The sequence below is a fragment of the Lipophrys pholis genome, assembly GCF_963383615.2.
Source record: "Lipophrys pholis genome assembly, chromosome: 4".
Lineage (NCBI taxonomy): Eukaryota > Metazoa > Chordata > Actinopteri > Blenniiformes > Blenniidae > Lipophrys > Lipophrys pholis.
The window spans coordinates 27,984,316-27,996,969 of NC_137637.1; the positions used below are offsets into that span (position 1 = coordinate 27,984,316).

The 12,654-nt window shown below is 42.0% G+C and overlaps 1 protein-coding gene across 1 annotated transcript; it reads left to right on the plus strand.

Moving 5' to 3' along the window:
* Nucleotides 1-9,450: 9,450 nt before the first annotated feature.
* On the plus strand, nt 9,451-11,637 carry LOC308108451 (potassium voltage-gated channel subfamily A member 3-like; the record flags this gene model as incomplete). The annotated part of the gene is made up of 1 exon (XM_080461391.1): nt 9,451-11,637. The coding sequence occupies one exon, from the start codon at nt 9,451-9,453 to the stop codon at nt 11,002-11,004; it is 1,554 nt and encodes a 517-aa protein (XP_080317517.1). The 3' UTR covers nt 11,005-11,637.
* Between the last annotated feature and the right edge of the window lie 1,017 nt (nt 11,638-12,654).

The window sequence follows — 12,654 nt, forward strand, 5'->3', positions numbered from 1 at the left end:
CTCACTGCGATTTGGCAGCACGACACACACACACACACACACACACACACACACACACACACACACACACACACACACACACACACACACACACACACACACACACACACACACACACACACACACACACGCACACACACACACAAAGCACCAGTCAGGAGTTACATTAGTCAGCCCATCTGCTCCGTACAAACTGTGGTTCACACTTCAAAGATGTCTCTCGCGCTGGGTTCTGCAGGGAGGTGCAAGCCTGATCATTTGCACACACACACACACACACACACACACACACACACACACACACACACACACACACACACACACGCAAAAATAAAGCATAATGTTGTTTTTGTGAAACATTCCGTGAGAAATGACAGAAATAACATCTGTTTTACTTTTCTGTCAAACAGCCATTGCTCGACTGGTCAACTACTGAAGGAATACCTGTTGAATAGAATATTTGTTTTACTTTCCACTCAGAGCTGCAATGTTGTTTGTTTGGCTAATGATCCTTCCATTTTTGATAACACAATTTAATAAAATCTGAGAGGGCTCTGAACCAATCCGAGCATACATTTGGGTGAAAACAGGTTACACACAAACACACGCACACACACACACTGTCAAAGTATGTCCAACGTGGAAATCAGAGCATCTATAGAGGTAAATCTCCCTTGAGACAATCTACTGTATATTTTCTAAGCCCAGTCTTCACTTTCTTATACCTTTTGAGATAATATATGGCCACAATCAGTCCGAAATCAATTAAGGAGTCTTTATCAGCAGCCAGGCCCACGCCTGTGGTCTGAAAAGGTTTCCTCTGAGGTCAGGCATAAAGCAATAGTCCAATACTCCAGGGGGTCTTTCCATGCAGCCCCACCAATCCATTACTGTGACAGCATGTCAAGCCAGGGCCAGAGAGCTCGTTCTCCCCAGGGATCTCTAATCCAGGAGGCTGGATCTTATCCCAAACACACTCCCTCCTCCGTGCTCACGACCTTCACATTTCAGTGCAGGGATGCCGTTTGGAATAGCAACGACACTGATGTGGCGTCACATCCCATGTCTGGTGCAGTAATTCATACATGGGCTCACATTCGACCGCGTCCCTGTGGACCACGGACTCCGGCTCTCACGTCCAACTCAGCCGGCGGCGCTAATTTGGACCGGCGTGCTGATAAAAATTCACATTTGATTGTGTCAGTTTTAAAGGTCGGGTGATGTTATTCGCAAGTATTTAGCATTCATCAATTCAGTTTGGGGATTTGAGTGTCATCACAGACATTCTTCTTGTTTTTAATTCTCGTGCATTCAGAAAACAAAAAAAATGTGTCTTGGAAAGCCTGTGTTGTTGTACCTGGGTGCCTCTGAGTGCTTTTGTATGCATAATGCACGTGTAAACATGATCGCGTGCTATATATAGGCATGTTCTGGTTCGCGGCGTGTCTGTGTTTAGTGCGTTTGTTTTTGAAGTGCAACCGTATAACATAAAAGCACAGGAGTTGATGAGATGCTCAGTTAAATTCCCTTGTGATCCTCCATATGTGTCACACTTGTTTTATGCATCGCTGTGGCAGCAGCTGCTCGTGTTTCCTTGGCGTAGCAATGAACTTACTGGGGCATACAGCATGTCAAAACCAAATTTCTTAGCATCAACACACAAATATTGTTACCCAGGCAAAACTACTTCTGTTCACTCTTTTAATAAAGGTTCCTCTGAGTGGTCTGGTAACTGGAAATTCCATAAAAGTGTGTTGTATTTACACACGTTTACTTGATTGCATAACAGTTTGCTTTCATTGCCACTGGCAGAATATTGATGTTTTTTTTTTATAATGTTATGTATTCACATTATTTTTCTATCAATATTAAGGTCATGGAGCCGGTTCTACTGCAAATATTTTACCTTCAAACTAAGTTCAAATGTAGATGTCGACGGGGATGTTACCCCGGGTTTTACAAAGTAGTTCCACCGATTCCAGTCTGTCACAGAGCCGACACAAAGTCAGACTGTCACACACACTCACATTGAAACCTGATTTAGAGTCGACCAATTCAAATCAAATGCATTTTATTTTTAATTAATAAAAAACAAAGCACCTCTGGAAAACATGCAGACACAATGCACAGAAAGACGAGTATGTTGTTCAACTGAAGTGAGGATATTTTTGGCTCCACGGTGTTGTCGTGGTTCAAATACAGGAAGTGATCAGTTCCATTGTCCTAAATTGGATAGAAATACATTTTATTTTCAGACGTTCAGATGCTGAACATTTTTTCCCTGCTTGAGATATTTCAGCAACCAAATTCCAAAAGCCGCCCATTGGAAATCATCTAAAAAGTGCAAAAGCACTTTAAAATGATAAAAAATAATCTGTACTTCAGGATATAGGGGTCTGTTTATGCATGTTTGCATGTGACGCATGTCTCGCTACCTGTTGCTAGTCACATCTGTAACCACACGGGATTTGAACACAAGAAATTCTTGTACTGTGTCCACTGGGGATTATTTCAAATCAGAATGAGGTCTGATCCTCAGCATTCCTGACTCACAGCTTACATGAATTAAAGGATCTGCTGCTCATGTCTTGGTACCGGTGCCATGGTGCCATTGGGCAGCTTTAGATGTCTTGCTGAGGCATATTTTTTTTATTTTTTTTTTAGGGGCGGGGGATTGGACAAATCATGTTAGTCCGGGTTGCTCATGATTTGACTCGCAAGCATTTATCATAAATTTCCCAAACCAAAGTACAGTTTTCTATGGGTTGAACCACAATTTCAATTAGAGGTGGTAATTTATCAGTTTGCCCTCGGGTAATTGGGTTCAGCGTGTCAGAGATTTAGGCGTGTAACTTGACGCTGTCTTAAAGTGGATTTGATTATCATTATATTATTTTATCGACTCGCTTGGCTTCGGAAAATTGAGGCAAGGAGAGTGTTTGGTGCCACAATTTTGACCTTGGCCTTGACCTTGACTCCTGACAGCTGTGGCATCGGGCAGCGCGGATGGATAATGATCCTGTGTTGGCGGGCGTCACAGCCAATGCACAGCTGATCGATAGGGGCTGGTCCCTCTCTTTCTCGCTCCCTCTGCCTTTATTGATCCACCAGCTCGTGCCTGTGAGCCAGAGAAACAGTGAGATAAAGGAGGCCTTGCTCCTCGTTATTAAAAAAGAAGCATTGTCACTTTTGATGGAAACCCTTCCTTCGTTCGCTGAGACTCGACATTGTTGAAGAATGAAAAATGCTGTTAAAATCTTTGGGAAGGGATTATTATATAAAATGGGCTCATCCCCCTCCAGACCAGACACACAATGCCATTTGTAACGTCACTTAAAATTCCAGCTTCTGCCAGCGTTAATAAGTCATTTTTTAACTTCCCAGACTGATAAAAATGGGCTATCTTTAGCTGCCTTCAGCTCCAGAGGTTTGGGTACATAATAGGTCTGTTTTATCCTCAGCAGGCAGCCGGCAGAACGAGTTAGAAAGTGGTGGTAAAATGGACTGGGTGACCTTGTGGAATAGAAAAGTTGTTAAACATTTATGAATGTTTGTGAGATTAGACATGGCCATGTGTAGTCCAAGGTCAGCATCCATACCGCCTCTTTGGCTCAGAACAGTAGATCATCTGCGCTGGTGTGACTGTTTTAAAAGAAAAAGGAGAGAGATTTCAACGTGATAGTATCTGCAGGTAGATGTGTTCTTTCAGGATGGTGATTCAGATTTATTTGTTGCATTTTGTGAGTTTATTCATTCGTAAAGCAAATCGAATGCACTGTACCGTGCTGTTCTGACAGTCACCTTGTAGGGTGGGGGGGGGACATTGAACATCTATAGAAAACACAGCACTGGTGTTGTATGCCAAATAGTCTTGGCATTATGACCTCTGATCAGATTTGAATAAATAACTGGACCTGTGTGGGAGTTTCAGCGACTTTGACGAGAGAAACATTGTGTTGGCCAGACAACTTGGGTCAGAACATCTCAGTGTATTACAGCTCTTCAGTGGTCAGTGACGATCAAAAATGGTGAGCCAGCAACAGCATCAGGTTTCTCCACCATGTGCACACGGTCAGAAGTTGAGCAGAGTCTTTTTCCTGACAGGTTTGGACTGTTTGTGCTGCAATAGACAATCTCATTGTGGTCTTATACTCTACATCCTTGTTAATGCAAAAAGACACTAACGTCAAGGGTTGCGTCCATCTGTTGCATCCTTATTCACCCCACTTTCTGATTGATGGTTTTTTACCACAGGAAGGGATCAAATGTATCTCCCTTGCTCAGCGATTGAAGCTGCTTCATCTTTTATCCCTCGCCTGTATTTCAACAATAATCATATTTTCATTGAATTATGGATTTCCTGTACTTTTAAAACAATTCAACTCTCTTTGTCAGTAGCAAATCATCGGCATTTCCTTTTACATTTACACTCTATTGTCGCTGTTATTTCTTTGAATATCTGTATTGTGATTCGTGTCTCAAAACAAGCAATGATTTATAGTTGAACACTTAATTTCCTAATGTTTGTTCCACAACATATAACGGTTAACAGCTGTTGACTTTTACATGCAAATAAAAGTCTTCTTCTGCTAGTTACATGCTTTCAATTTGAAATCTGACGGGTCTTTATATACAAACTGCACCTACGTTACTCAGTATGAATTTACACCGCTTAATTTATCATATTTTATCACCAATTCAATCATAAACAAATGTGTGGATTAATGAGATAGGCGAAAATCATTTCATAATTTTTTGTTTATTTGTTTGTTTGTTTTCACATTGGTCAAGCTTCCTATGCAAAAGAGATTCTTGTCTCAATGAATGAAACAGTTTATAGAGTTAGTTACGGGGCAAGTAACTTTATTTGGTGAATTCCCAAATTTCATCCAAACCAACAACAGTGACTTAATGGCATTAGCAGAATACATGAATGAACAGGTATGACACACTTCTAGATTTTGAAAGATGGCCATGTGTGCTTTAGATTTCTGCAAAAAAGTTGGAAAAGCATAATATACTACAAGTCACTGGATATGATAAATTTCCCCTGAAAATATCAGGAAATAATATGGTGAAAGAAGGCGTTTAGAATCACATAATATTCAAGGTAAGGCCAATTTGAAGCTATAAATTGTTAAACGTGCGGTATTCTGGTCACTTTGACACCTTAAAACAGATTTTATGAAGTCATTATAATGACATATAATGAGTTTTAAGAAGTCACCCAAACTTAAGCCTGAAATCCTCCAGTCTGCAAAGTATTTCAATGAAAGTTTAAAGAAATGTTAATGTTTTGTGTTTTCTTTTTTAAAAACAAGACGTATGAAATCGCGGTCGATTATGTGTGTTGTTCAGGACTGAAAGTGTTTTTTTCTGTTCAGGGTTGAAGCTTTACAATCCATCTTCTTCAGGGTTTGATAAGTGGCCTTGCGCTGAGGGCGCACACTCGCCCTCACACAACAAACAGGTTGGTTCCTTTTAATGCTGATATGTAACGTGTTCATTGCCCGGTGGGAAAGTGAAAAATAGTCTCCGGTCGACTCGCTCCTGCACGAGTTGGACCGGAAATTATGTAACGTCTTCAACTTCAACTATTTTTCCCTCTTTGCAAAAACACTTGATGTTTTGTTGCCATGGAGACCAAACCCCAGACAAAACTTCCCGTCCTTGCTGATTTGCAACCACTGGGAGGTCATTAAAAGCAGGATGATTTGTCACTGTAATGGAAATATGCGTGCGTATTTTTAACATTCACCAAATTTGTATGTATCTTTTTAGGCACACCGGTGGGGTTTGTTTACACGAGTTACAGCAGCGTTCCCGAAACATGCCAGACCTCGAGCAAATAAATGAGTGAAACAAAATAAATCTATATATGTCCATTTCACCCCGGCAGTGCTCCACTGACAGTCACTTGAAATCAAATAGAGAAGCTGATCGATGGCTTTATTGACAGGTCTGTCTTTAACCCTTAGATTTACACTCACTACTGCACTACTGTCTCTGAGTTCAGACAAGAGGGCTTTTTTTTTCAAAAAGCAGAATATATTTGGAATAACTTAAGCATTTTGGTTAATTAATGCCAGTAATAAGTGCATTCAAATCTACAAACACTTCATAAAGTAAAACTGTACACGTTTGCCTCTGTTATTCTCAACTGGGCCTCAAGCCTGATCTGTACAGGTTGGTCAGAAAGCAAACAACATTTAACTTTACTTTGACGTGTGTTTCACACATAGTTGGCTTAAATGTGTGTATTTATTGAAAAGAAAATCATTTTCAGAAGTTAATTTTTTTTTTAAATACAATTAATTCCTTGGTTTTGATTTTTTTGTCAAAGTAAGTTATGGTTTAACCCTCAAGGGAAAATGTGCTTTCAAAGGTGCTACAAGTTGAGAATCGCTGGTCTGAAGTGTCTCATATTCATCTGGCATTATTGATTATTTTGCTCACTACTTTCCTAATTCTTTAATCATTGTTTGTCTGTTTTCCTCAGTCCAGCCAGATTTCTTCGATCACTTTGTTCTGTAACACAAACGGCTCAAATTCCAAGACATTTAACTCAGAAGAAATCTGTACATTTCCTTAACCTCTCTCCCAGCTGACCATGGTGCATCCGGGACATGCCGACAATCACAGGGCAAACACAGTGACTCAAACCCACACACACAGGCACCGCTAGAGTTGTGCATGCTGCATGTTTTTTTGACAGTCGGATGAAACAGTACCAAGAAAACATGAAACAAAGACTGTCTTGCTATGAAATCAGAGTTTTAACCACTAAACCACTTGTTCAACCCCCAATACTTAAAAAAAGTATGTAGGCAAATCCCATACAGACACACTTTTGTTTATACTAATGGAAGCATATTATAAGGGTAACACAACTTCAATGAATCAGGAGCCCATATAACTATATATGTTCTGAATCCATATCATGAGTCTTTATTAAACACACAATGCAAGCTTTCTTTTTCTCTCCTGCGGGAAATCAGAGAGATGTTGCTCATCCTACCATGTGTGAAGCTGGAGAGTCAGTGGCTCTGCACTTGATAAATGATCAAACCAGTAAATCCAATAACTGATTAGTTTTAATTTAGCTGGTTGTCTGCCATAGATTGGCTGACTGTTTCAGCCTTGGTGTAAAAGCTTATTCAGGTCATTGGTCCTGTTCACTTGGACGGGATTAGGTGGGATCTACACTCTGCTCTGGATTTTATGGTTTTGTTTGGCTGCTGTTTAACCTTATTTTTTTAATTATCCATATTTGATTATATTCTATTCGCTTACTTGTTCTCTTAGTTGTGTGTTTTTTCACAATGAGTAATTGTACCATCACTGCTACAGGCGTGTACGACTTCACAGTTCAGTGGCTCAACAAATTGCTGAGCAGCGAGCTGCCGTTAAATGACTATTTGTTTATTCAAGCAATAATTCAGTAAAAGAAAACACTCTTTAGCGTGTTGCTGTGTGGAAATACTGTAGTAAATGGCTTGGGATGTGACGGAGTGTCTCTCCGTGGGAAGCAAGACTGAGATCAGACGGGGGGGGGGGGGAGGTCACATCATTTCTGGGCTTCGGAGGCAAAACAGAAAAAAAAAATCCACAGTTCACTGCCGTGGAGTTATAGTCACATACATCGGATGTGTGTTTATAAAATCAATGTGTGCCTGTTTTTGTGGATCTCTGTGTTTTTGAAGGGTGAGAAATACATGAACTCGTGAAAAGAGATCTGAGTACCTTGAAATAGTATTCAGCACAATTTGAATCAATTTATCAAGTATTTCAAATACATTCTTAAATAGAATTTAAACTTTAATTTACACATGTCAGCCCTTCCTCGAAAGCAGATCTGATTGATCACAGAATGTTAGAATTATTGTAGAATGCAGTGAGTGTTCAAAGAAATACAGGATAAATAACCGAGCAGAGAAATTAATGTTTCTATTTTTATGGTAGCAAGTGAAGATCCTTTTCAGAATAAATAATATTAACCATTTTCAAATCCTTGTACTAAATGAAGACGATGAATCAAATGGTCTGGGTAATTTGGTTCTAGAGAGGTAAAGATGCAGTCTAATGAGATGATTTACTGCCTCACTTTCACCGCTCATGTGCTTGTCTTTTTATATGCTGTATTCCTCGGAGGGAGACTTTTTCCCATGCCCTACAACCGTTTTGTTTTCATTTTTTTCTTTTTTCTTTTTTTCCCTCTTTCAGGCAGACCGAAAGGGGTCAGTAGGTTGTTTGGATCATTGTCATGCTTTAAGAGGATTTTCTGAGTGTGTTCATAGTTGAGTTCCAGTTGTGGCCATATTTGGAGATGAGAGAGGCTGAGCTTTCCTTTTGGGCTGCACATGCTGAAATTAAAACCCAGTGTGGCACAATAAAAAATGAAAGGACATTGTGCATTAGCCCCGAATCCCATTTGAACTCATTAACCCCGCCTATGTCCCCCTAATCCACTAACATTGATGGACTCCTTTGATGAAGCCCGTCACTTTGAATTACAAAGGCGTCGTCTTTAGGGCGATCCTATCAACACGTGGCGGCAAAGTGTTTTCTCTTTTCGAGTGGAAATGAGGTTACTGGCCGCAGATCTTCTGTGTTTATGTTTTCCCAATACGAAGAGAGTAATCTTCAGACGTACACAAACACGAGCTGGTTAGAAAAAAACTCCACTCAGCGCTGCTGAAGAGCGCGCACATTGATTTGCAAAGCTGGCGCGCGCTTGTTTTCAGCACCATGGAGAGCAACACCCTCACAACAAGAAATAAGACGCACAAGAGGAGGAAAAGCTCGTTAATACGCCGATTTCTTTACTCGTCGCTTGTGGACAGAGGATGTGTTGACATCCACAGTGAAGTGCTTTGTTGTGAAAGATCCAGATGACATCAGTTCATTTTCAGCGGGAAGAGCGACGCGATGACTAATGCTGTTACTTTGTCTTTGTCAGAGCAGTTAGACCCAAACACACAGAACCAAAACAAGAGAAAGAACCTTTATTGTTTCTATCTGCATTGTGTTTCCTATTCGTTGTATTGCCAAATCATGAAAAAGGTTATCTCCATGTGATGTAGGTGAAAACAGGCGCACAAATCGAATTTGGATCAAACAGGTGTGGATGTGATTTCATCAAGTGTTTGTTGTTGTTGTTGTTGTTGTTTCAGTGCACAGGGGTGTTCCACATTAAGTGTCAAGTTAATTTCCGATTGGGCGGGCGGTGGACGTATGTCAGACATATGCGCGCCGTGGGCGGGTGCCGACGTGTTTGTAAAAAAAAAAAAAAAAATAGGCAGAGGGGAGAGCAGCGCTTTGGTGTGTGGATACACAGAGATAGGTGTGATGGTTAGACGAGATGTAGTCGGCATCAGCTCTCCAAAGCTGTAGGCTTTGGCTGGGAGTGGCGTGGCGCACTCTGCCCCGACCAGACCGAAAACCACCTGTATGGATGAGCAGACCTCCGGCGTGATCAAGTCGCCCTCGTCTGCCGGGAACCGCGGAAATAACGTGACTGACAGTCTGGGCTATGCCGGGGTGGAGAGGGGCAGCATGACGGTGGAAAACATGCTGGAGGAGTCCGCCGTGCTCTCGGCGCCTCACCTGTCCGTGGAGCGATACCAGCGCAGCCGTCAGGGCTGCTGCGAGCGGGTGGTCATCAACATTTCGGGTTTACGCTTCGAGACGCAACTTAAAACTTTCAACCAGTTCCCCGACACGCTGCTGGGGGACCCGAGAAAAAGGATGCGCTACTTTGACCCACTGAGGAATGAGTACTTCTTCGACAGGAATAGACCCAGCTTTGATGCCATTCTGTACTACTACCAGTCAGGTGGGCGCATCAGGAGACCCGTGAATGTCCCCATTGATATTTTCTCGGAAGAGATCAGGTTTTACCAACTTGGAGAGGAGGCCATGGAGAAATTCCGTGATGATGAAGGGTTTATAAAGGAAGAGGAGCGTGTACTCCCCAAACATGATTTCCAAAAGCAGGTTTGGCTTTTGTTTGAGTATCCCGAGAGTTCCGGGCCAGCAAGAGGGATAGCTATTGTTTCAGTGCTTGTCATTTTGATTTCTATAGTTATTTTCTGCATGGAGACTCTGCCGGAATTTCGGGATGAGAAAGACCAAGCCACAGTGGCACCAACAATTAATGGCACTGCTCCCTACGTGCCAAGCCCGTTCACAGACCCCTTCTTTGTTATAGAAACGCTTTGTATTATATGGTTCTCGTTCGAGTTGCTGGTCAGGTTTTTTGCCTGCCCCAGCAAAACTACTTTTTCCAAAAATATCATGAATATCATTGACATCGTCGCCATCATCCCTTACTTTATCACTCTGGGGACCGAGCTGGCGGAGAGCCAGAACAACGGTGGCCAGCAGGCGATGTCCCTAGCCATCCTGAGAGTGATCAGACTGGTGAGAGTCTTTCGTATTTTCAAGCTCTCACGACACTCGAAGGGACTTCAGATTCTGGGACAGACCCTCAAGGCGAGCATGCGGGAGCTTGGCTTGCTCATCTTTTTCCTCTTCATCGGAGTCATCCTCTTCTCCAGCGCGGTTTACTTTGCGGAGGCAGACGACCCTTCGTCCAGTTTCACCAGCATCCCAGATGCGTTTTGGTGGGCAGTCGTCACGATGACCACGGTGGGATACGGAGACATGCACCCCGTGACCATCGGTGGTAAAATAGTGGGGTCGCTGTGCGCAATAGCGGGCGTGCTCACCATTGCCTTACCCGTGCCGGTGATTGTGTCCAATTTCAACTACTTTTACCACCGGGAGACGGACGGAGAGGAGCATCCACACTACCTGAACACAGGCAGCTGTGAGCACCTGCCCACCGAGGAGCTGCGGAGGTCGTGCAGCTCCTCGTCCCTCAGCAAGTCTGAGTACATGGTTATAGAGGAGGGCATCAACAGCGCGTTCAAACAGCCCAATTTCACTACAGAGAACAACCAGAACTGCGTGAACATCAAAAAGATCTTCACGGACGTGTAAATGAGCATGAACAAACTGTAGCTATTATATTTTTTTATATAGCCGATCGTAACGTGTCCAGTCCATATCTGTGGATGAACGTAGCAAATGTCAGTTTTAACAAGGCATTTATTACCCCCCTTTTTTATACAAACATATACGTTTCAATTCTAAACGTACCAAAAAACATGCTGCGCACTGAAAAAGTTATCATTACCCAAGTAAACAATAAGTAAATGACTTGTTAAAACAGGTATTTCCTCAGTGTATAGTGCCACACGATGCCTACATATCTTGATGTTATAATGCGAAAGTTGTTGGTGTTCATGAAACACGTGTAGCTGTCCACTATATTGAATCTGCCCGTCCATCAAAACCGACGTCTTGTGCTTTGTGGAGAGAAAAGTGTCATCGTCCAGTAACGTAGACTATGGTAATTTATATAGCCAAATATGCTTGTTTAGGTTATATTTAATATCATAACCTGTGGACATGTTGGAGTCTTTGATGACGTTATCTAGGTAATAAAGTGCAGAGTGGTGTAGATGCATACACGTATCATAAGATATACTTTTAGCTTCTTCTTTTTCTTTCGTAAAAATGTATTTTTATTCAGAAATGCCTCTATAGCCTATATTCAATAAAAACCGAAATATGAGTAATCTCGCCTTAAACTGTCAATCTAATGTTTGGAGAACGAAGCAGAATCTTTGCCAACTTGCCGGAGCGATAAACGGATAAGCGGGTGAAGGGTGGGTGCGTCGCTCTGTTTGAGGTCATGTGCGGACTGATGAAAACAGCATGGATGAAAGGCGGGAGCACGTGCCGCGCGTCCCCGCCCTCCTCTTGTTGAACCCGCCTTGTGATGCAGTCTCCATGACGACGGTGGTCTCCTGGGCAACCCCCCCCCCCCCCCCAGGTTACCATGGCATTGTGTTGCATTTTCACAAAAAGACTCCCCAACTGCAGTTGATTATCACCTTCATGTCCGTAGAGGGGGGGCGAAAGGAAGTGACTACTGAAGATGTATATTTTCAGATGTCACTTAAAATTATTGGGCTGAGTTTAATTATTCTGTTTCTTTCAAGACAGGATAAAAAAAAGAATCATTGTCCTAAATATCAATATGGCTGTGATTCAGTCGCAGACACTATGTCTGGTGACAAATATAATTACAGTCATAACAACATGACTTCGACAGTGTTTGCCTTTAGACACTACATCAACATCACTGAAGTTTGACGAGTTGACAATAAGCAGCTATAATTGAACAATTAGTTGATTGATTTAGTCTGTGATAAAACAAATAGTGCTGCGTTTAAACCGCAAGACTATTGTTTCGTATTGATAAGTAACAGTAGAGTCCACTCCTTTCAATCAAGTGTATTTGTAAATTTCAGATTCGTGAGAAAGACTGTTAGCTGGGAAGTACAGCTGTTTTATTTTGTGTCTCACATTGTCAAGTCTCTCAAGGCCGGCATGCTGCTGGTGCATTCAGGAAACTGGACACTTTATAATTTAGCAATTGGAAAATTTCATTTCCCTTTGGAGAATGTTCACATAACACCAGCCAACGAACCAGCTCCACAGAAATCTGCACGTCATGTGATGATAATAACAATGATGACTTTTATCCATGTAAATACTTTTGTCATGTTTTTTTAAACACCC